At 45.8% G+C, this 22,957-nt stretch overlaps 1 protein-coding gene across 1 annotated transcript in view; it reads left to right on the forward strand.

The window, feature by feature from the left end:
• The window catches only part of si:ch211-202p1.5 (uncharacterized protein LOC103909337 homolog), a 36,619-nt gene extending 15,335 nt beyond the window's left edge, over positions 1-21,284 (forward strand). Inside the window, exons 3-4 of the mRNA XM_060830788.1 lie at positions 17,687-17,815; positions 21,154-21,284. Of these exons, the coding sequence (XP_060686771.1) occupies positions 17,687-17,815; positions 21,154-21,268 (244 nt within the window). The 3' untranslated portion in view covers positions 21,269-21,284. The remainder of the gene's footprint in view (positions 1-17,686; positions 17,816-21,153) is intronic.
• Positions 21,285-22,957: the final 1,673 nt, after the last annotated feature.

A 22,957-nucleotide genomic window follows, 5' to 3' on the forward strand; every position in this document is an offset into this window, starting at 1 on the left:
GTTGCTCCCGATGCGGTCTCCTCTACATTGGGGAGACTGGGTGCCTCCTAGCAGAGCGCTTTAGGGAACATCTCCGGGACACCCGCACCAATCAACCACACCACCCCGTGGCCCAACATTTCAACTCCCCCTCCCACTCTGCCGAGGACATGGAGGTCCTGGACCTCCTTCACCTCCGCTCCCTCACCACCAGACGCCTGGAGGAAGAACGCCTCATCTTCCGCCTCGGAACACTCTAACCCCAGGGCATCAATGTGGACTTCATTTCCCCTTCCCCCACCTCAACCTAGTTCCAAACTTCCAGCTCAGCACTGTCCCCATGGCTTGTCTGGACTTGTCCTACCTGCCTATCTCCTTTTCCACCTATCTACTCCACCCTCTCCTCCCTGACCTATCACCTCCATCCCCTCCCCCACTCACCTATTGTACTCTATGCTACTTTCTCCCCACCCCCACCCTCCTCTAGCTTATCTCTCCACGCTTCAGGCTCACTGCCTTTATTCCTGATGAAGGGCTTTTGACCGAAACATCGATTTCACTGCACTTTGGATGCTGCCTGAACTGCTGTGCTCTTCCAGCATCACTAATCCAGACACTGCCAGTATCATACTCCCATCTGTGAAGGTGCTTCTCAGAATCCTCACAATTCTCCAATGTTGGCAAAAGTGAGGACTGCAGAACTGGAAACCAGAGTTTAGATCAGAGTGGTGCTGGAAAAGCACAGCAGGTCAGGCAGCATCCAAGGAGCAGGAAAATCGACGTTTCGGGCAAAAGCCCTTCATCAGGAATGGAGGCAGGAAGCCTCCAAGGTGAAGAGATTTATCCTGCCTCTGTTCCTGATGAAGGGCTTTTGCCCAAAATGTCGTTTTTCCTGCTCCTCGGATGCTGCCTGACCTGCTGTGCTTTTCCAGCACCACTCTGTTCTAAATTCTCCAATGTTGTACACTAAAGACTAAATACTTTTAGAAAATGCCCAAGCATACTCTTTCTAGTTTTATCTTGAACAATCACAGGGTCCAAAAGCAGCCCTCGACCTGACCTTGCCACCTCTCCTCCTCCCCAACCTCTGGTTGGCTGTGTTTACATTTGATTGTCCTTTTGGAAAAACTGAACCAAATTATTAAGTACCTCAAGTGGCGCATACAGCTGAGAAAGGAGTATCAAATTAAATTGTCATAAGCAGTGAAAAATGAACCTCATCCTCAATGTAATTTGATAGTTTTTTTTAATCAACCTGTTATTACACAACTCTGGAGTAAGGAGCACTTGAACTTAAGCCTAAAAGTGGGGACTACAGATGCTGGAGATCAGAGACAAGAGTGTGGTGCTGGAAAAGCACAGCAGGTCAGGCAGCATCCGAGGAGCAGGAGAATCAGCATTTCAGGCAAAAGCCCTTCATCAGGAATTACCTAAATCACCTGGCCCAGACATAGGGGCGCTACCATGGCACTTCTGTGCATTGTAGTGGGTGTTTCTCAAACACATGGTTGGAGATTCTATTACACACCTCTAGAGCAGATGGGACTACAACCTGTGCCTCCTGGCTCAGAGGCAGAGATGCTACCACTTCCCCACAATAGCTCTTAATGCATTTTGATACAATTCACTAATCCAATTCACGAATTAGCTCAGAACAACTTTCTGTTTTGTTGTCTTTGATTCTGAGGTAATTAATGTTTTATGCCTGTAAATATTTAGACATTAACAATCAGCTGAAATGGTCCAGTTTTATGTTAAATGGAGGCTAACCACAATCTTAATTTTAAAACAAAAATTTACCAGAAATAATACTCATTCAACAGTGTCCTTTTTACCAGCTCCGTGTTTACAGCTTTATGAATGGAATATTTGAAATCACAGGCAAATCACAGGCTTTGCATGACTGATATTTTCAGATGTAACATTCTGACTGACGTTTACGCTGTGACAGTGTGTGGAGTGACATATTCAGGTGTATTTACAGGTGTCAAAATATGAATTACTAGAAACTGCAGAACAGTTCTGAGGAGAGTTACTGGACCCGAAATGTTAATGCTGATTTCTCTCTGCAGATGCTGCCAGACCTGCTGAGCTTTCCCAGCAATTTCTGTTTTTGTTTCTGATTAACAGCACACACAGTTCTTTAAGTTTTTTTATTTGGTACTTACAGGTGTGGCAATTTCAGATTTAATGTTCACACTGTTCTGAAAAAATGTTTTTCAACTGAAGAAAAATTGTGGCTTAATTTTCAAACTCATGATGTAAATCTTTGGACTGTATTTGGAGCGATTTAATTTTGTTAAAAAACATGCTGCGGTAATTTAAGTGAAAGATTCCGATGGTCAACCTGGGAATGATGCAGACTCCTAATTAGAAAGGAGATCAAGTTCAAAAGTCAGAAGAATATCTTATATCTATAAAACACCTTTCACAACTTCAGGAGTGCTCTATAGCCTTTGATGTTTTTACACAATGATAAATTGCAAAGTTATGAAAATGTTAGCTCCTGTACATAATCACATTTCTTCCCACCCCTCATCTGTCTCTAAACGAGATTTACTTAGTGTACAGTTTGGCCCAACAAGTCCACACTGACCCTCCGAAGAGCAACCCACCCAGACCCATTCCCTACATTTACCCCTTACCTTACACTACGGGTAATTTAGCGTGGGCAATTCACCTAACCTGCACATTTTGGGACTGTGGGAGGAAACCGGAGCACCCAGAGAAAACCCACGCAGACACGGGGGGAATGTGCAAACTCCACACAGTCGCCTGAGGCGGAGATTGAACCCAGGTCTCTGGCACTGTCAGGCAGCAGTTACTTGAGCTAACCATTGTGCCACCATGATGTCTTCCTTGATCTGCGTTGTGGCTACCTGGTGAACTGATGACCCATTACTCAAACCAACAAACCTCACATAATCCATGCCAACTCAGGGCTGATTGAGTTTCATCACATTTTCTGAGAATGTCTTCAAACAAGGATAAGTCCAGCAGCAATGTAGTGCAGGAACTCCCCAGGGTAATGTTCGATACAGAACCATCTGCAGCTGCGTCATCAATGACCCTCCCTCCATCGTAAGGTCATGATGTGGAGGTTGCGGTGTTGGACTGGGGTGGACAAAGTCAGAAGTCACATGACACTAGGTTTTCATTCAACAGGTTTATTTGAAATCACAAGCTTTCAGAGCACTGCTCCTTCATCAGCTGATGTCCTAAGGTCAGACGTGAGGTCGTTTGTTGATGCCAACACAATGTTAGCATCATTCGCAGCTGACCCGTTCTCTTGGCCTCGTCTTTCCCATTTCCTGCTCTTTATTTCTACTCCTCTTTCATCGTCCCACTTCTTCCTATTTTCTCACTCCCCCTCACCATCTCCGCTTGACGGTGATTTTCCAGCCATGTTTCAGAGAGCAGTACACTTGACGCCAAGTGAGAAGGTTGTGTGTTCACACTCTTTTTGCAGAGAGGGGAGTTTTAACATCTAGCCCGCTGCACTGGCAGGTCACTGCATTGTTTTTAATTGAAACATTCAATCACACAACTGCTGTAGTGTGGGAGGAGGCAATTGAACCCATCAGATCTGTGCAGCTCTCCGTGTGATCATATCACTGAGAGGTTTACAATGCAGATTGAGGCTAACAGCGTGTGTCTGGTTCCCACCCTGGCTGAGGTCACCATAAAGGACTCTCCTTCTCAACCTCTCCCCTGGCCTGAGGCACAGTCCCCCTCAGGTTAAGCTACCACCAGTGGGACTTTTTTCACAGGAGCCTGGGAGGTTGAGGGATGGACCTTATAAAATCACTATGGGCATTGAAAAAGTGACTAGCCCAGGTCTTATCCCCAGGAGAGAGGAGTTCAAAACTATGGGCATATGTTTAAGGTGAGAAGAGAAGGATTTAAAAGGGACCTGAGGGGCAACATTTTCACACAGAGGGTGGTTTGTGTGTGGAATGTACTGCCAGAGGAAGTGGTAGATACAGGTACATGTACAACATTTGGACAGGTACATGAATAAGAAGGGTTTAGAGGGATGCAAAGAAGTGGGACTAGTTTAGTTTGGGAAACCTGGTTGGAATGGACAAGTTGAACTGAAGGGTCTGTTTCTGTGCTGTATGACTCGATGACCCTCCAATGTCAGAGCAGCGCTGTGGACTGCTAAGACAATGACAACTTTACTTTTACTTAGACCAGTTAGCACCATTTTCCAGCCTCCTCCCCATAATCTGCACATTCTTCCTTTTTCAAATAACCGTCTGGTTCTCTTTCAATACCCCAATTGTAGAGTCATACAGCACAGAAACAGACCCTTTGATCCAACCAGTCCACACTGACCACATTCCCAAGCTAAACTAGTCCCACCTGCCTGGTTTTGGCCAGTATCCTTCCAAACCTTTCCTATTCATGAACTTACCCAAATGTCTTTTAAGCATTGTAACAAAACCCACATCCACCACATCCTCTGGAAGTTCATTCCACACACGAACCACTCTCTGTGTAAAAAAGAAAGTTGTCCCTCATGTCCATTTTAAATTTTTCTCCTCTCACCTTGAAAATATGCCCCCTCGTTTTGAACTTGCTCCACCCTAGGGAAAAGGCTTTTGTGATTCACCTTATCTGTGCCCCTCATAATTTCATAAACCTCACCACGGTTACCCCTCAGCCTCCTATGGTCCAGTGCAAAAGGTCTCAGCCTATTTTTATGACTCGAACCCTCCATTCCCTTGACCCTATCTCTGCCATACTCTCAAGCAGTACATTCTGAACCTGAACCACTCCCTGTGTTTGTGTTTGTTTCCTTTGCCAGTTACTTGAATTCTGTGTTCTGTCAGCCATTCCTATGGCTGGAAAAGATGTCAGCCATTTTGAAAGCATAGCAGGGAATACTACCTGTGTAATTATTCATTCCCCGCCAATAACCTGATTGCTGTTTGCAGGAACATGCTGCTGTCCACAAGTAAACTTCTGAACTTTATAAATACTCAACAATCTGTGAGGTGTTTTAAGAGGTTCTAGGTTTGTGGAAGCTATATCAATGGGAATTCTTTTTTTTTGGCAAGATGAGTCATAGAGATATACAGCACGGAAACAGACCATTCGGTCCAACTTGTTCATGCTGACCAGATATCCTAAATTAATCTGGTCCCATTTGCCAGCGTTTGGCCCCTATTCCTCGGAGCCCTTCCTATTCATAGATACATCCAGATGCCTTTTAAATGTTGCAATTGTCAGACTTATTGCTCTGTTTCTTCACCCCCCACGTTGTATCTACTTTGTCTCTCTTCCTCCTTTTTTCTTAAAGTGCTGTTGTGTTGAACTTTTTTTCAAAGTTCCAAAACAATGCAACAGCTTATAAAACAGTAATTACTGTGCCAAATATTCAAGGAAATCAGCTCCGATACTGAAAATATGGACATATGAAGATAAATGGATCCATTACAGGTAATGAGCTTCTGCATTTTAACGTCTTTATAGACTCAAATATAAAATATGCACATACATAAATAAACCTGCAGTCAAGGATGAACACTTATGTACATCAATCTCATACTGTTTGCGACAATGTTTTGCAGGGTGGGGTGTTTTGACTGTGGACTATATTTAAAATCATAGATCAACTTTCCTTATTTTGAGTATTTTTGTGATGGTTTAATTATATCCTTTTAGCAGCCAGGCATCTGTGGAAGACCACAGAAATATCGCTGCAAGGTACAAATTGTACAACCTGTTATTACAGTGAGAGTGGAGAGAGAGGAAGAATGCAGATGCTATGAGTATTCATTCATTTATTCGTTCAGTCAATCCACGGGGTTTCTGCATAATATCAAATCTGGTGCAATAGAGAGGGGAATTGATTTCTCATCTTTCAGAGAGACTGAGGGAGGAAGTCTAATGAGTGAGGCCTCTCATCCTTTACAAAACTTATGCACTTTCTCTGAGAATTTTGTGATCTCAGGGCAACGTAAAGCACTTCACATCCCACATTTGAAAGTCGAGTCACAGTGGCTAAACATTTAAGACTCTTACAGGCCTCGACAGTGTAGATGCTCAATGACTTGAAAGGTCATCAGAAGATATTGATTCTGAAAAAGTTAATTCCAATTTTCCATTAACTCCTCACAGTCTGGTGATGGTGAAATGGTAAATCCCAAACCAGCCTTTGTAGGGAGTTGGTGTGTTTTACACAGCTCTTGAGAGTCCTAGTCAGAGGCCTGACTCATATAATTTATACTTATGGCTAGAATGCAATCAGCTGTCTTATTAATAAGACATGTGCCCCTTAATTAGACTCCTCAGTGATCTACCTTCAGATTATGCCCAAGAATAGGTTATGTTGAGAAATTAAACAAATTAGGCCTGTTTTTTTCTAGAGATAAGCAGTTGAGGAATGATCTGATTGAAGTTTTCAACGTATTGGCAGGATAGATAATGATAAACTATCTCAACTGATTTAGATTCCAGAACTGAAGGGATGGTCTGAAAATTAGAGCCAGACTATTCAGGCGATAGTAACAAAGAGGATTGATGAGGGTAGAGTGGTAGATGTGATCTATATGGACTTCAGTAAGGCATTTGACAAGGTTCCCCATGGGAGACGGGTTAGCAAGGTTAGATCTCACGGAATACAGGGAAAACTAGCCATTTGGATACAGAACTGACTCAAAGGTAGAAGACAGAGGGTGGTGGTGGAGGGTTCTTTTTCAGACTGGAGGCCTGTGACCAGTGGAGTGCCATAAGGATCAGTGCTGGGTCCTCTAATTGTCATTTACATAAATGATTTGGATACGAGCATAAGAGATATAGTTAGTAAGTTTGCAGATGACACCAAAATTGGAGGTGTAGTGGACAGCGAAGAAGGTTACCTCAGATTACAACAGGATCTTGACCAGATGGGCCAATGGGCCAAGAAGTGGCAGATGGAGCTTAATTCAGATAAATGTGAGGTGCTGCATTTTGGGAAAGCAAATCTTAGCAGCTTAATGGTAAGGTCCTGGGGGGTGTTGCTGAACAAAGAGACCTTGGAATGCAGGTTCATAGCTCCTTGAAAGTGGAATCGCAGGTGGATAGGATAGTGAAGAAGGTATTTGGTATGCTTTCTTTTATTGGTCAGAGTATTGAGTACAGGAGTTGGGAGGTCATATTGTGGCTGCACAGGACATTGGTTAGGTTACTGTTGGAATACTGTGTGCAATTCTGGTCTACTTCCTATCAGAAACATGTTGTGAAACTTGAAGGGATTCAGAAAAGATTTACAAAGATGTTGCCAGGGTTGGAGGAGCTATAGGGGGATGTTGAATGGGCTAGGATTGTTTTCCCTGGAGCGTCGGAGGCTGAGGGGTGACCTTATAGAGGTTTACAAAATTATGAGGGGCATGGATAGGATAAATAGACAAAGTCTTTTTCCTGGGGTGGGAGAGTCCAGAACTAGAAGGCATAAATTTTGGGTGAGAGGGGAAAGATATAAAAGGGACCTAAGGGGCAACTTTTTCACAGATAGGGTGGTACATGTCTGGAATGAGCTGTCAGAGGAAGTGGTGGAGGCTGGTACAATTGCAACATTTAAAAGGCATTTGGATGGGTCTATGAATAGGAAGGGTTTGGAGGGATATGGGCCGGGTGTTGGCAGGTGAGACTGGATCGGGTTGGGTTGGACGGGTTGGACCGAAAGGTCTGTTTCCATGCTGTACATCTCTATGACTCTAAAGCACTTCGATATGAAAATGGCGACAGATTTTTGGAACTCTCTTCCACAAATAGCAGTGGATCCATTATTAACTTTAATTCTGAGATTGAGAAAATTGTGTTAAGCAAAGGTAGTAAGAGATAAGGGCCAAAGGCAAGTGTATCGAGCTAGGCCACAGATCAGCCAGGATCTCATTGAATCGTGGAACAGAATCAAGGTGCTGAATGGCCTCCATCTATGTTTGTCTTTTCCTGTTGTTATCCTGAAGGCTGTGATCAGATCACCCACTATAACCTTCTAAATTCTAGAGAATAATTTATTGAACAATTCCTTATAATTTAACCGAGGGCATGTGTGTTGAAGGTACATTACTGTGCAGATTAAACAGAAGGGGATATTCCCATCTTGCTGTGACCTAAACACAGCATACAGAGAAGAGAATTGGTAGTGTGAGTGACTTCACCAACCCTTACCCTTGGCCAGGTTGGCACAAACCATGGAGTGCCAGCACTAGCAATCAGGACAAGTGCCTCAAAGTCCACCTGAGACAATCAGCTTGGCTCTATTGAGTTACCAAATATCCAAAATCAGCACCTGACCCTGTGGCAAGGGAAGATGCCTCAGCAATTTAACTGGAATTATTGGAGGAAATGGGGAAATGCAGTTATTTGCATTGACTTAGATAATCTGATCTGTGGATCCTCACAAGGTCAGCTTTTATCAGAATAGTTGACTGCCAGGATAACTGTGACAAATGTCAGGGCAAGGCAGTAAATATGCATCAGAAGACGTTTAGTGAGGAGGAATGGGAGGTGATGCATTTCGGAAGGGTGAATGAGAAAGTGACGTTGTTTCAGGATTTGTTGGACTTTTCAAAAGTGACAGAACCACAAGGCACATGGGACAGGTGATTGACAGTTAAGAGTATTTGAGAATTTTTTTTTTACCTGAGATTGTGGATGACCTTGTTGACTTCAGGGATGAGCTGGTAAGTTTGTTTGCAGCCATTTCATCAGTGTGCTAGGTAACCTTCAACAGAGGCACACTGATGATGTTACCTAGAATGGTGGCAAAGTATCAGCAACCTAACTTACCAGCTCAGCGAGCAAGTCAACAGCCTTGATCAACAGTCTCCAGCCGTAATCAGTGGGATTTAAGGGTTGGGAAAACAATGGTGGACTGAAGCTAAATGAAAAGGAGTAAAGAAGAAGAGGGAGTTGGGGATTTGGGAATATACCCTTTTGAAAAAGAGCTATTGGTTTAGCGACAATTCGAACCAACAGCAAAGGCGGTATTGGCGTAAAGTTACCATAGTTCTGACCATTGTTGAGCTGATTTTCCAGCAATTATCCAAAAACAGAAAGTGCTTAGCCATCTAACATTATTTGCCGTGGTGCGGATGATTGTCATGGGGATTACAGTGGCCATAGCAATGATGGTGGTCATCATGATGATGGTGACTGTGAGTGTGGTGGAGATGGACATGGTGAAGTTGGTAGGCATGGTGATTATAATAGCTATGGTTTTTATGGTGGTCATGGCGACGGTGGTGAACAGTGTAACAGTGGTGTAAAAATTGTAAAAATGATGGCAGTCATGGTAATGATGGTGGCAATCATGATTACCGTGATTATGGGGATGATGGAGCAATGCTGGTAGCCATGGTGATGGTGATGCACAGTAGGTCAGGCAGCATGTGAGGAACAGGAAAATCAATGTTTTGGGAAAAAGCCTTTCAGGGCTTCCTGATGAAGAGCTTTTGCCCAAAACATCGATTTCCCTGCTCCTCGGATGCTGCCTGATCTGCTGTGTTTTTCCAGCACCACTTTAATCTAGACTCTGATCTCCAGCATCTGCAGTCCTCACTTTCACCTGTGATGATCGTGATGACAATAGCAATGATGGCGACAATTCACAGGACCTTTGGAATGAGACTAGTGAGTGAAGTATGGGCATTGTACACATGGGTCTGGTGCATCAGGAGACAACCGACACAACACCTAATTGGGACCTTATTGCAGTCATGTAACTGAAAAGATTGACAAATCAACATGCAACTCACTGGCCCTTGTGAATCCCTGGAAGGTTTCCAAGTTGTAAATGTTTCCAAGATGATGCAGAGAAATCCCCCGATTCTCAACTATCGTGTCCAGACCACACACACAACTGGAATGAATCCTTTCCATTCCATTATTATTCAACAGTTTTGATGCTGAATCCAAAGTTAATTCCAAATCTTGACTAGGGATCACTCTGCAAAGTTGTGGTGACCCAGCCAACTACTGAATGACTGAAATAATTATCACTTTAAAAAGAAATGGCCCATTTTACATCGTGTGCATCATGTGGTCACCATAAACTGTGTTATGATGATGTTATTTGAAACACAGTTTTTTAAAGTTCATCTGTTGGCTCCTTCTAAACAGTTTGAATTATAAGTATAGAGTTGCAGAGATGAACTTCGTACTTTTTTTAAATTCACGGATAAATTGTGGGTCACTGGCTTGGCCCAGCATTTATGGTCCGTTGATAGTTGCCCTGAAGAAAGTGGTTTTGAGCTGTCTCCTTGAATCGCTGCAGTTGGGTGGCACGGTGGCTCAGTGGTTAGCACTGCCGCCTCACAGCACCAGTGACCCGGGTTCAATTCCCGCCTCAGGCAACTGTCTGTGTGGAGTTTGCATTTTCTCCCCCTGTCTGGGTGGGCTTCCTCCCACAATCCAAAGATGTTCAGGTCAGGTGGATTGGCCATGCTAAAATTGCCCCGTAGTGTTCGTGGATGTGTAGATTAGGGGCATTAGATTGGGGGAAACGTAGAGTAATAGGGTAGGAGCATGGGTTTGGGTGGGGGAGACAATGTGGACTTGCTGGGCCAAATGGCCTGTTCCCACACTGTAAGGATTCTATGAGTCCATATGCTGTAGGTAAACCCACAACATCATTGGAGAGGGAATTCCTGGATTCTGTCCTAGCAACACTGGTTATATATTTCTAAGTCAGGATGGTAGTGGCCAGGAGGGAACTTGAAGGTGGTGGTGTTCCCACGTATCTGCAGGCTTTCTCCATCTGGATGGGAATGGTCATGGATTTGGAAGTTGCTGTCAAAGGGTCTTTGAATCTTCAAAACTTGAAAAAAATTTTCCAAAGTGGAGATGGACATACAGATCTTTAGGTAGTAGGGGAACTGAGGGTTATGGGGAAAAGGCAAGAAAGTGGAGTTGAAAATTATCAGATAAGCAGTGATTTCACTGAATAGCTGAAAAGACTCAATGGGCTGAATGGATCAGTGGTGCTGGAAGAGCACAGCAGTTCAGGCAGCATCCAAGCAGCAGTAAAATCGATGTTTCAGCAAAAGCCCATCCTCAGGAATAAAGGCAGAGAGCCTGAAGGGTGGAGAGATAAGCTAGAGGAGGGTGGGGGTGGGGAGAAAGTAGCATAGAGTATAATAGGTGAGTGGGGGAGGGGATGAAGATGATAGGTCAGGGAGGAGAGGGTGGAGTGGATAGGTGGAAAAGGAGATAGGCAGGTAAGACAAGTCCGGACAAGTCATGGGGACAGTGCTGAGCTGGAAGTTTGGAACTAGGGTGAGGTGGGGGAAGGGGAAATGAGGAAGCTGTTGAAGTCCACATTGATGCCCTGGGGTTGAAGTGTTCCGAGGCGGAAGATGAGGCGTTCTTCCTCCAGGCGTCTGGTGGTGAGGGAGTGGCGTTGAAGGAGGCCCAGGACCTCCATGTCCTCATTAGAGTGGGAGGGGGAGTTGAAATTTTGGGCCACGGGGCGGTGTGGTTGATTGGTGCGGGTGCCCCGGAGATGTTCCCTAAAGCGCTCCGCTAGGAGGCGCCCAGTCTCCCCAGTGTAGAGGAGACTGCACCGGGAGCAACGGATACAATAAATGATATTAGTGGATGTGCAGGTAAAACTTTGATGGATGTGGAAGGCTCCTTTAGGGCCTTGGATAGAGGTGAGGGAGGAGGTGTGGCAGGGAAGGTGCCAGGATGGGAGGGTGGGTTGTAAGGGGGGTGTGGACCTGACCAGGTAGTCACGGAGGGACTTGGAGGGCATCTTTAACCAAGTGGGAAGGGAAATTGCGGTCTGTAAAGAAGGAGGCCTTCTGGTGTGTTCTGTGGTGGAACTGGTCCTCCTGGGAGCAGATACGGTGGAGGCGGAGGAATTGGGAATACGGGATGGCATTTTTGCAAGAGGTAGGGTGAGAAGAGGTGTAATCCAGGTAGCTGTGGGAGTCGGTGGGTTTGTAAAAAATGTCAGTGTCAAGTCAGTCGTCATTAATGGAGATGGAGAGGTCCAGGAAGGGGAGGGAGGTGTCAGAGATGGTCCAGGTAAATTTAAGGTCAGGGTGGAATGTGTTGGTGAAGTTGATGAATTGCTCAACCTCCTCGCGGGAGCATGAGGTGGCACCAATTCAGTCATCAATGTAGCGGAGGAAGAGGTGGGGAGTGGTGCCGGTGTAATTACGGAAGATGGACTGTTCTACGTAGCCAACAAAGAAACAGGCATAGCTGGGGCCCATACGCGTGTCCATGGCTACCCCTTTGTTGGGGGCTGGGGAAACAGAAGTCTTGGTGGAGGGGTGGGTGGTGTTTCGAACGTATGTGGGGAGTTCCTGGACTAGGGGAGATAGGACATTACAAAAATGCCATCCCATATTCCCAATTCCTCCGCCTCCGTTGTATCTGCTCCCAGGAGGACCAGTTCCATCACAGAACACACCAGATGGCCTCCTTCTTTAGAGACCGCAATTTCCCTTCCCACGTGGTTAAAGATGTCATCCAACGCATCTCGTCCACATCCTGCACCTCCGCCCTCAGACCCCACCCCTCCAACCGTAACAAGGACAGAACACCCCTGGTGCTCACCTTCCACCCTACAAACCTTCGCAAAACCAAATCATCCGCCGACATTTCCGCCACCTCCAAAAAGACCCCACCACCAGGGATATATTTCCCTCCCCACCCTTTCTGCCTTCAGCAAAGACCGTTCTCTCCATGACTACCTGGTCAGGTCCACGCCCCCCTACAACCCACCCTCCCATCCTGGCACTTACCCCTGCCACCGCAAGAACTGTAAAACCTGTGCCTACACCTCCTCCCTCACCTCTATCCAAGGCCCTAAAGGAGCCTTCCACATCCATCAAAGTTTTACCTGCACATCCACTAATATCATTTATTGTATCCGTTGCTCCCGATGCGGTCTCCTCTACATTGGGGAGACTGGGTACCTCCTAGCAGAGTGCTTTAGAGAACATCTCCGGGACACCCGCACCAATCAAACACACTGCCCCGTGGCCCAACATTTCAACTCTCCCTCCCATTCTGCCGAGGACATGGAGGTCCTGGGTCTCCTTCACCACCGCTCCCTCACCACCAGACGCCTGGAAGAAGAATGCCTCATCTTCCCCCTCGGAACACTTCAACCCCAGGGCATCAATGTGGACTTCAATAGTTTCCTCATTTCCCCTTCCCCCACTTCACCCTAGTTCCAAATTTCCAGCTCAGCACTGTCCCCATGACTTGTCCGGACTTGTCTTACCTGCCTATCTCCTTTTCCACCTATCCACTCCACCCTCTCCTCTCTGACCTCTCCTCCTCACCTAATGTACTCTATGCTACTTTCTCCCCATCCCCACCCTCCTCTAGCTTATCTCTCCACCCTTCAGCTCTCTGCCTTTATTCCGGATGAAGGGCTTTTGCCCAAAACGTCAATTTTACTGCTCCTTGGATGGTGCCTGAACTGCTGTGCTCTTCCAGCACCACTAATCCAGAATTGGTTTCCAGCATCTGCAGTCATTGCTTTTACCTCAATGGGCTGAATATGGGTACTCCATATCTTATGGCCTGGTGAGTTAACTGATTAAAGTTTAGAATAATTAAGAGGTGTGATAAGACCTTAATCATCTTCAAGACATCAGTTATATTGTGATTAGTCTTCAATATTTTGAGGAACTGCAAACCTAGCCCAGCAGACTCTGGGAGAGTGAGGTGCACCAGGTCCCAATAACTGGGATCTTGGGCTTGAGGAACATATTGTGCACATGTGGAGCTGCTGTGTTCAGCTCCCAGGCCAGTGAGCCAGGCCCAGGGTACCACCAAGACCCATGATTTCTGTCCAGGCACCTCTCTCTCAGCCCCTGTAACTTTTCAGGTAATTAAAAGTGTCCTTCTCGCGATTGTTACCGGCAACAAAGACAGATCGCTAATCACCAGACTGCAGCCCGAAACGTCGATTCTCCTGCTCCTTAGACGCTGCCTGACCTGCTGTGCTTTTCCAGCACCACACTCTCGACTGGAAAAGATACCAGGTATAAGGCACCAAAATCAAATGGAATTTGCCAAAGTAAATGGGGTAAGTTTTTAGGTTTCTGAGAGGGTGTTACAGTTTACTCAAGGTGTCCAGGTTGCTGTGGGATCAAACATATCGCAGCCTGAAACTATCGGCAGTGGCAGTGCCAACTTGAACCTTCTGACTATCTCCCAGTTGGCCAGGAATCTTTCCTGTTGTTATAGCGATGTGCCACTCATGTGTCTGGCCCTCAGTGCAGTTGGCTGTGATTCTGAACACACCTTACTTGGTCGTCGTGTCCTGTGAGGGGTTCCAATCTGTCTTCGTGACTACACCACAAGTTCCCGTGCGAGTCACCGACTAGAGAGCAACAATTTCACCTCCTTATCGAGAGAAGGAAAGAAAAGGGGAGGAGGGGAGGTATTGTCTGACACAGAGTTTCTGATCAGAAACAGCTGGAAATTCATTCCCGTAAATAGATTTTTCAAGACAGCTGCATAACTGTTTGAAAGTGGAAAACATTAATAAAACGAAGATTAAAGAAGGACTTGCATATACATCACACCTCTCATGGCCTCGGGACAATACAGAGAGCTTCAGAGTCAATGAAATGCTTTGAAGTATAGTCACTGTTGACAGATCCACAAATGTAGGTTCATTAGTAGGCCGTTCAGCCCATTCAATGGGATCATGGCTGATCTGATAACCCTCAACTCTACATTCTTGTGTTTTCCCCCATAGCTCTCTATTCTCTCACTGATTTGAAAATCATCTCTCTCAGCCTTGAATACGCTGTAATGATCTAGCCACAACAGATTCCTGTGAGAGAAGAAAGCGCTCCTCATCTCTGTACAGCCTCTTATTCTAAGATGATGCCTTTAGCTCCAAGATTCTCCCACAATGGGAAACAACTTCTTAACATCTGCCCCATCTGCTCCCTTAAGAGACTTGCATGTTTCATTCAGATCATCTATCATTCTTCTGAACTCCAATGAGTACAGGCCCAACCTACACAACCTCTCTTCATAAGAAAATCCCTCCATACCTGGGAAAAACCTTGTGAACCCTCTCTGAACTGTACCCAGTGGCAACGTAACTTTCCCTAGAAGAGGGCTGGGGGGGGGTGGTTAGAAAGCGTGGTGCTGAAAAAGCAAATCCCTGATGAAGGGCCTATGCTCAAAGTTGACTCTTTCAGAAAGCGCCACACTTTCTGACTCTGATCTCCAGCACCTGCCGTCCTCACCCTCTCTGTGAAGAGAAGAGCAAAGCTGTTGACTGTATTCTAGCTGTGGCCTTACTCGTGTCTTGTATAGTTTCAGCAAGACATCCCTCTTTTTACACTCCTTTCCCTTTGAAATAGAGATCAATATACATTGTCGACATTTTGTAGAATGGGGGCAAGCATGCATCCTTGAAAATCAGGCCCAAAACGTGGTAAATTAGTGTAACCTTGCATCTGAATCTTCACCCCCTCATTATGAGTAAGTGACACGTCTTAGGAGGTGCATGTCAGACAATATTTCTTGAGGCAATGTTGATCAAGGCTGTGTGTTGTGGTCACATATGGTTTTAATTTTCTGGGGTTAACATTGAATGTTTGAAAATGGATTTTCACTCTGGGCACTGAGTCAGAGAGTAAATTCAGGCCAGTCTGCCAAAACAGAGTACACCGTATAGAAGCATAACGAAGCATATCTTGCTTCATTAGGACCTGTTAGATGGTGGATGCTGTAGAATCCTAAACAAGGAATGAATCAGTGCCTGTCTGCTCCAGGGCAATGATAATGTAAGCATAAGTGTTTGTTAAGACTTGTTCAATTGTACAATCCCTATAATGTGGAATGAGACTATTTAGCCAATTGGGTCTGCACCAATCCTTGGAAAAGCATCCCACCTCGATCCTTATCCTATCCTGTAATCTCACATTCCCCATGGCTAACCCACCTAGTCTACACATCTCTGAACACTATGGACAATTTAGCATGGCCAATCCACCTGACCTGCACATCTCTGGACTGTGGGAGGAAACCGGAGCACCCAGAGGAAACTGACACAGACACGGGGAGAATGTGCAAACTCCACACAGACAGTCTCCCGAGGTGAAAAAAAATCCAGGTCCCTGGCGCTGTGGGGCAGCAATGCTAACCACTGAGCCACCCCTCCTACTGTGTCGTCTTTCTGTAGTCACTATCAAGGTGACCTACAATCACTGATGTGTGTGTTCTCCACACCTTTCCCCAGCTTCTCAATGTTCTTTGCGCTGAAATATCATCAAACCAATGACAAGTAGGGATTGGTGATTCAACCCAATGTAAATTCAGCTGATTTCTCTTGGAAAGAAAGGTGTTAAAACCTACCCCATGAGTGATAATGATATGTGGCACGTGTAACTTAGGAAGAATGAGTGGCTCTGGATCCGTGGATCCTGAAATTCCTCATCAGTGCATGTTTACCAACACTTCATGTTGTTCACTTTTTGATAGAGATTGACCAGTGGGATTGGTTAGTCAACAACCCTATTATTGGAAAATATCGAAGAGTGTGGTGCTGGAAAAGCACAGCTGGTCAGGCAGCATCCTAGGAGCAGGAGAATTAATGTTTCAGGCATAAACCATTCATCAGGAACAAGGCTGATCAAGGGCTTATGACTGAAACGTCGATTCTCCTGCTCCTTGGATGCTACCTGACCTGCTGTGCTTTTCCAACACCACACTCTTCGACACTGATCTCCAGCAGCTGCAGTCCTCCCTTTCTCCTATTAGTGGAAAATGGTCAAGAAGGTGGACAACCAGTGGTCCCACAATCCTTTGCTTTGCCCGACCAACTAACAACAAGTTTCACTTCCGACAATTTCTATCTTTGTAATGTTGACGCCTTAGCCTTCGGGTTTTTCATACCATAGTGTTCTCCGGAACACGTTCCAAGGTGGCAGGGCTCCCTTTTTAAAAGGCCTGGCCTTGCTAACGCTGGACGAGGTGAGAGAATTGAAGACGTCTGGGGATATCAGTCCAATTCCAGGTCTTGCGTTCAGGTTGGCCTAGGTGGGTAGACAGAGCAGACGGTGAAACCAATGTCCCACCCAATCACACATTTTGCACTGGGAGAAAGCACAAATTCTTTCCCTCACTCAACTTGCAAGGCCAGTGATTTCGAGCCAGAGATGTGTTCTGTGCATATTTTCTTGCCTGTTTTGACATGCATTGCCTTGGTTAAAGATCATGCTAAGAACTAAGTAAGCCTTACTCTCGTAGAGTGCTTGTCATAACCTGAGTCTGTCGGTGATGAAGTTTTTGACAGGGTGAGCGGTCACGGTTGTAATCTGGGAAATGCAGCAGCCATTTGGGTGGTGGGAGGAGCACACAGCAAGCTCCCATAAGCAGCAACATAACTGAAGGTGAGACTGCTCATTCTGGAGATGGTAATTTGTGTGCATGTATTTCTACATCAAAATAATGTCGATGACATACGACCATTTCTGACCACTGGAGAAGGCCAACAAGCACTCATTCCCATCTGAAATGGCATCTCCAACAGCGCAGCACTCCATGAATACAGCATCAGCATGTCACCTGGGATAAGGCCACAACCCTCATACTCAGGTGATAGACTGTAGCCCACTGAGACCATAGCTGGTATCCCAGTCAGAACCTCCACCTGGGGATGCTCCAGTATTCATTGCTGTCACTTGTATACTTACAAACCTGACCGTGATTTTCATCCTCACAGACAGGTTGTTCCATACGGGTTGGGGAATGCTGCGAAACTTCGGAAGCGGGAACTGACTCGATGTTTCTGCACCAAGGGCAAGGATGCAGAGTGCAGGACCTTCTGCCAGTCACCAAGCAGAGTGCCACGGTATGTTTCAGAATCAAGAACAGTCAACTCAGTCAGGCTGCAGTGGGCTGTGCACTGATCAAACCTGTGGGAAACAATGCACTCTCACCACTCCCCATTATCGCAAAACCCCAGTTCACTACTTGTTGGTGCTGGCGAGTCTTAAAGTGGGCACACACACACATGCACTCTCACACCCACATACACATACGCACACATGTGCACGCGCAGACACACACTCACACATACATACACACACTCTCTCACTCATACATACACACACTCTCTCACACATCCATGCATATGCACGCATGCATACACAGAAACTCTCACGCATTCACACGTGCACACAGTCACACATGCATGCACACATTCACATGTGCACGCATATACACATTCTCTCACACGCATACATACACACACACACACTCCCTCACAGGTATACATGCACACACACACTCTCACGCATGCACGTATATACACACTCACACGCATACATACACATGCACACTCTCACACATGCACACGCATACTGTCTCACACATGCATATGTACACATACTCACACATGCAGCCATACACACATACTCCTACACATGCATATGCAAACACACACTCACACTTTCTCACACACACACACTCTCTCTCACACACACAAACACTGTTTCTCTCACACACATACACACACCCTCACTCATGCATACATGTGCACACGCACATGCATGCACACTTGTGCTTATATTCACACACTCTCATAAAAACACATTCTTTCTCACATGCTTATACACACTCTCACATGCATGCACATACTCTCACATGTGCATGCACACACACTCATACGTGCATACACACCCTCACAAACGCATACATACACACGCTCTCACACGCACATGCATACATTCTCACACGCACAAACATATACACAGTCTCTCACGTGGATACATACACACACACCTGCTCGCACCTGCATACACACACTTGCACACATGCATACACACAGACTCTCACAAGCACATACACACACACTATCTCATATGCACGCGCACACACACTCATGTGCAAACATACATATACACACTCTCTCACGCATGCACACACCTGTGCGCTTACATGCACACTCACTCGTGCATGTGCACACGCATACACATGCACACACGCACTCTCTCTCACACGTGTGCACGCGCACACACACACACACACCTGTGCATGTGCAAATACGCACATTCTCTGTCTCAAACATGGACATGCACACACAAGCACCAGAACTCTGGAACAAACATAGTCCATTCAGCTCACTCTAACCTCATGTACCGTTCAGCTGGTTCCCATCATCTATTGACTTTTAGGGGCACATGATCAGAGTTATCGTGTGAAAACAGTATATCAAATAACTGTAAGCAATTTTCAGATTCTTTATCAGGTTTGTGAAGAAGGAGCAGCTTCGATATGGTACGTTAGTTAATGAGACAAAGCAAGGAAATATATTATTGGCACAGCTCAGAACATTTCACTGATTATAAAACCAATCTGTTCAATTGAGGAGTAGGAACAGAGGGTTCTTATAGTTTTGGGGGGGATAGAGTGTTCATCTCTTAGTTAACCCCAGCCTTGGCTATTCCAACGTATTTGTACCGTCTTCCATCTTCAGAGCTCCATAAACCAGAGGCCATTGAATACTCTGCTGCCCTGTACCTTAACTCCAATCAAGTCCTGCCCACCCATCCCTTCCACTCTTGCTGGCTCCCGGTAAGACTAAGAAACAGGAACAGGAATAGGCTGTTTGGCTCCGTCAGCCTGCACCACAATTTAATTGGATCACAGCCTATATGACATTCCTCACATTCCACTTTCCTGCCATTTCCCTGTAACCCTCAACTCCCCAACTGATCTAAAATCTATCTCAGCCTCAAATATACACAAAGACTCTGCCCCCACAACTCTCTCTGTGGCGAGGAGTTCCAAAGACTCTCAAACATCTGAGAGAAGAAATTCCTCCTCATCTCAGTCTTAAATTGGTGCCCCTTTATTCTGAGGCTGTGCTCTCTGGTCCTAGACTCTCCCCTGAGGGGAAACATCCTCTCAGCATTGACCCTGTTAAGCTCCTCAAGAATCCGATATGTTTCAATGAGATCACCTCTCATTCTTCTGAACACCAATGAGCAGAGTCCCAATCTGCTGAATGTTTGCTCATAAGACAATCTCTCCATACTAGGGATCATTATAGTGAAACATCTCTGAATTGTCTCCCATGAAATAATATCTTTCTTTAAATAAGGGGACCAGAACTGATCACAGTACGTCAGAGATGGTCTCCCTTGTTCAGTTGCAGTAAGACTCTTATACTCCAACACTCCCTGAGATAAGGGCCAACATTCCATTAGCCTTCCTGATTACCTGCTGTACCTGTGTGCTAGCGTTCTGTGTTCTGTACACTTGTGCAGGTGTTTATTTTGTCTTGCGGCTTTCTGCAGTATTTCTTCATTTAAATAATATTCTGTTTTTTGTTCTCCTTTCCAAAATGAATAACTTCAAATTTTCTCACATTATACTCCATTTGCCAACTTTTTGCCCACTTACATAATCTACCAATATTTGCATTCCTCTCACAAACTGCCTTCCCCATCTATTTTTGTGTCAGGCAATGCCTCAATTTTAAAATTCTCACCCTGTCAATCCCAGTATGGCTTTACTTGCTTCCCGTCTGTAATGTCCAGTAGCCCCACAATCCTGAGAGATCTCTGAATTCCTCCTTTCACGCATCCATGGTTTTAATTGCTTTCCCATAGGATAGGATCATAGAATTCCCACACTGTGGAAGCAGGCCATTCAGCCTATTGATCTACACTGACCCTCTGAAGAGCAACCCGCCCACCCTATCCTATCTCTATAACCCTGCATATACCACGGCCAATCCACCTCGCCTACACATCCCTGGACACAATGGAGTAATTTAGTCAATCCATCTAACCTGCCTACCAGAAACCGGTGCACACGTATGCCGAAAATGTGCAAACTCTACACGGGGCGGAATTGAACCTAGGGCCCTGGCACTGTGAGGCAGCAGTGCTAACCACTGAGCCACTGTGCTGTTCATTGGTGATCCTGTCTCTCACCGTACAATGCCTTTGGAATTCCTACCCTAACCCCACCCCCTCTTCCCCACCCCACACCCCCAACTAAGATGTTTCCCTCTCTCCGCCCAACCTTTGGTTTGGCTTACTCATGTGGCGCACTTTGGGAGATTTTTATCTATGTTTGTAACACTGCAGAAAAATAGGTAGAGACTTGCATTTTTATAAAGCGCGTCAGTGATTGAGGACCAAATGTAAGGAATTGTTGTTGTTGTTGTTCTCGCTGCAGCAGACATGTTGGAGATGTGGGTGCTGGAATTTCCCAGAAAGCAGCTGGAAAGAGCATGAGGAGAGCACGGAGCGCAAAAGGGCAAAGAGTGCCCTTGCAGGAGTGGGAAAGCTAGAGGAGGAATGATACGGCGATTGGAAAGGCCTGGGGGCAGAGGGAGGGGATGGGGGGAGGGGTTGCGGGGATATCTTAAGCCAAAGCAGCAACCCAAGTGACGCGGCTCGGGCAGGAGAAGCACCCAGCCCTTCCTCAACCTCCTCGCCTCACTGCCAGGATGGACTTCAGTGCTCTGTGGATGGCATCTTAGAGAATGACATAGCAATACTCTGTGCCCAGGATGGACGGGCACGACAAAGACACTCTCCTCCATACTCCTCACGGCCAGAGCGTGACAATTAGACACACGCTCTGAACATCTCCTGCAGAGCAAACCTCAGTACAGCACCCCAAATCAGGAAGGGGCCTTCATAGCACGATGTGAGGACCATAAATACCATGTGGTTCAATGCCGGCATACGCTAAGGATGCAACACCACCTGGTGAGGAAACGAAGCCATGACATGCATCTCGCCAAGCCATCAACTGGAGCCAAATTTAGTCTGTACACTCTCATGCGAATCACCTTGGGGAACTGCGCTAAGTTATGTATATTGTGACTTGGCTCTATATATCCTGAGCTTGCTTATGGCACAGGGGTTATGGCTTTCAAAAGAGGTAAATCTTTACTTAACTGGGTTATAAATATGTAACTGTATGCGTTTTTTGTCAGCACAGTCTGGATGTAATGTAGTGTCACTGTTTGAATCCCAACATTCATATTATAATTGACTCTGTTGTACTTTTGTGCAATTTCAGTGCACAGACACCCCAAGGGTCATGAAGCAGGATTCTTTATTCCACTGGCATTGGGTCTTTGCAAACTTGAAGGGGAAGTAGGGTTAACATAGTATTTACATGGAATTAAGCCTGTTGCTCACATCTGGCTGAGCAAACCTTTTGACTGTCTCTCCCTCTCTCCATCAAGTCTCATTCCCCCAGTGGCACCATTCCCTCAACGGAGGGTCTGCTTCATGGCTTGAGCTTCCCTCACTATCGCCACCTGCTGTTGAGGATCTGTGACACAGCATAAAGAAAGGAGTTGCCATTCTCATCAATCCATCCTTACAGTTGGAATCCCAGTCTTATTGCTTATTTCCAAGAAGATAGCATCTTGCCCTCCAATTAGGTTGTGGAGAAGGGGTCATTTTTAGTGTTTTTTTTCCAATAGTTTTGCTTTTTCCCCCATACATATACATGCACATGGACTGACAGACACACACACACACACACACAAACATACAGAGACTCAAACACGCAAATGCACGCAACACCCACACACACAGGCATGCAAATAGACACACACGCACACAGACAAGCATGCATACCGGATAGAACACACAGATGCATACACACATACACGCACAAGCACGCAGATACACAGACCCACATGCACACAGATACACACACAAGCATGCATACACAGACCCACATGCACACAGATATATAGACACACACTCATGCAGATACACAGATGCACACCGACACAAATACATGCAGGCAGGTACACAGACACGCACGCACACACACACACACACACACACAGGTATACAAACACCGACACATATACAAAGACACACGCAGGCAGGTACACAGACACACACAAATGCATAGATACAGATACATGCAGGCAGGTACACAGACACATACACACAGACACACGCAGATACACATGCATATAAACATGCACATGGCTGGTGTCTGTTGT

The sequence above is a fragment of the Hemiscyllium ocellatum genome, chromosome 10, assembly GCF_020745735.1.
Source record: "Hemiscyllium ocellatum isolate sHemOce1 chromosome 10, sHemOce1.pat.X.cur, whole genome shotgun sequence".
Classification (NCBI taxonomy): Eukaryota; Metazoa; Chordata; class Chondrichthyes; order Orectolobiformes; family Hemiscylliidae; genus Hemiscyllium; species Hemiscyllium ocellatum.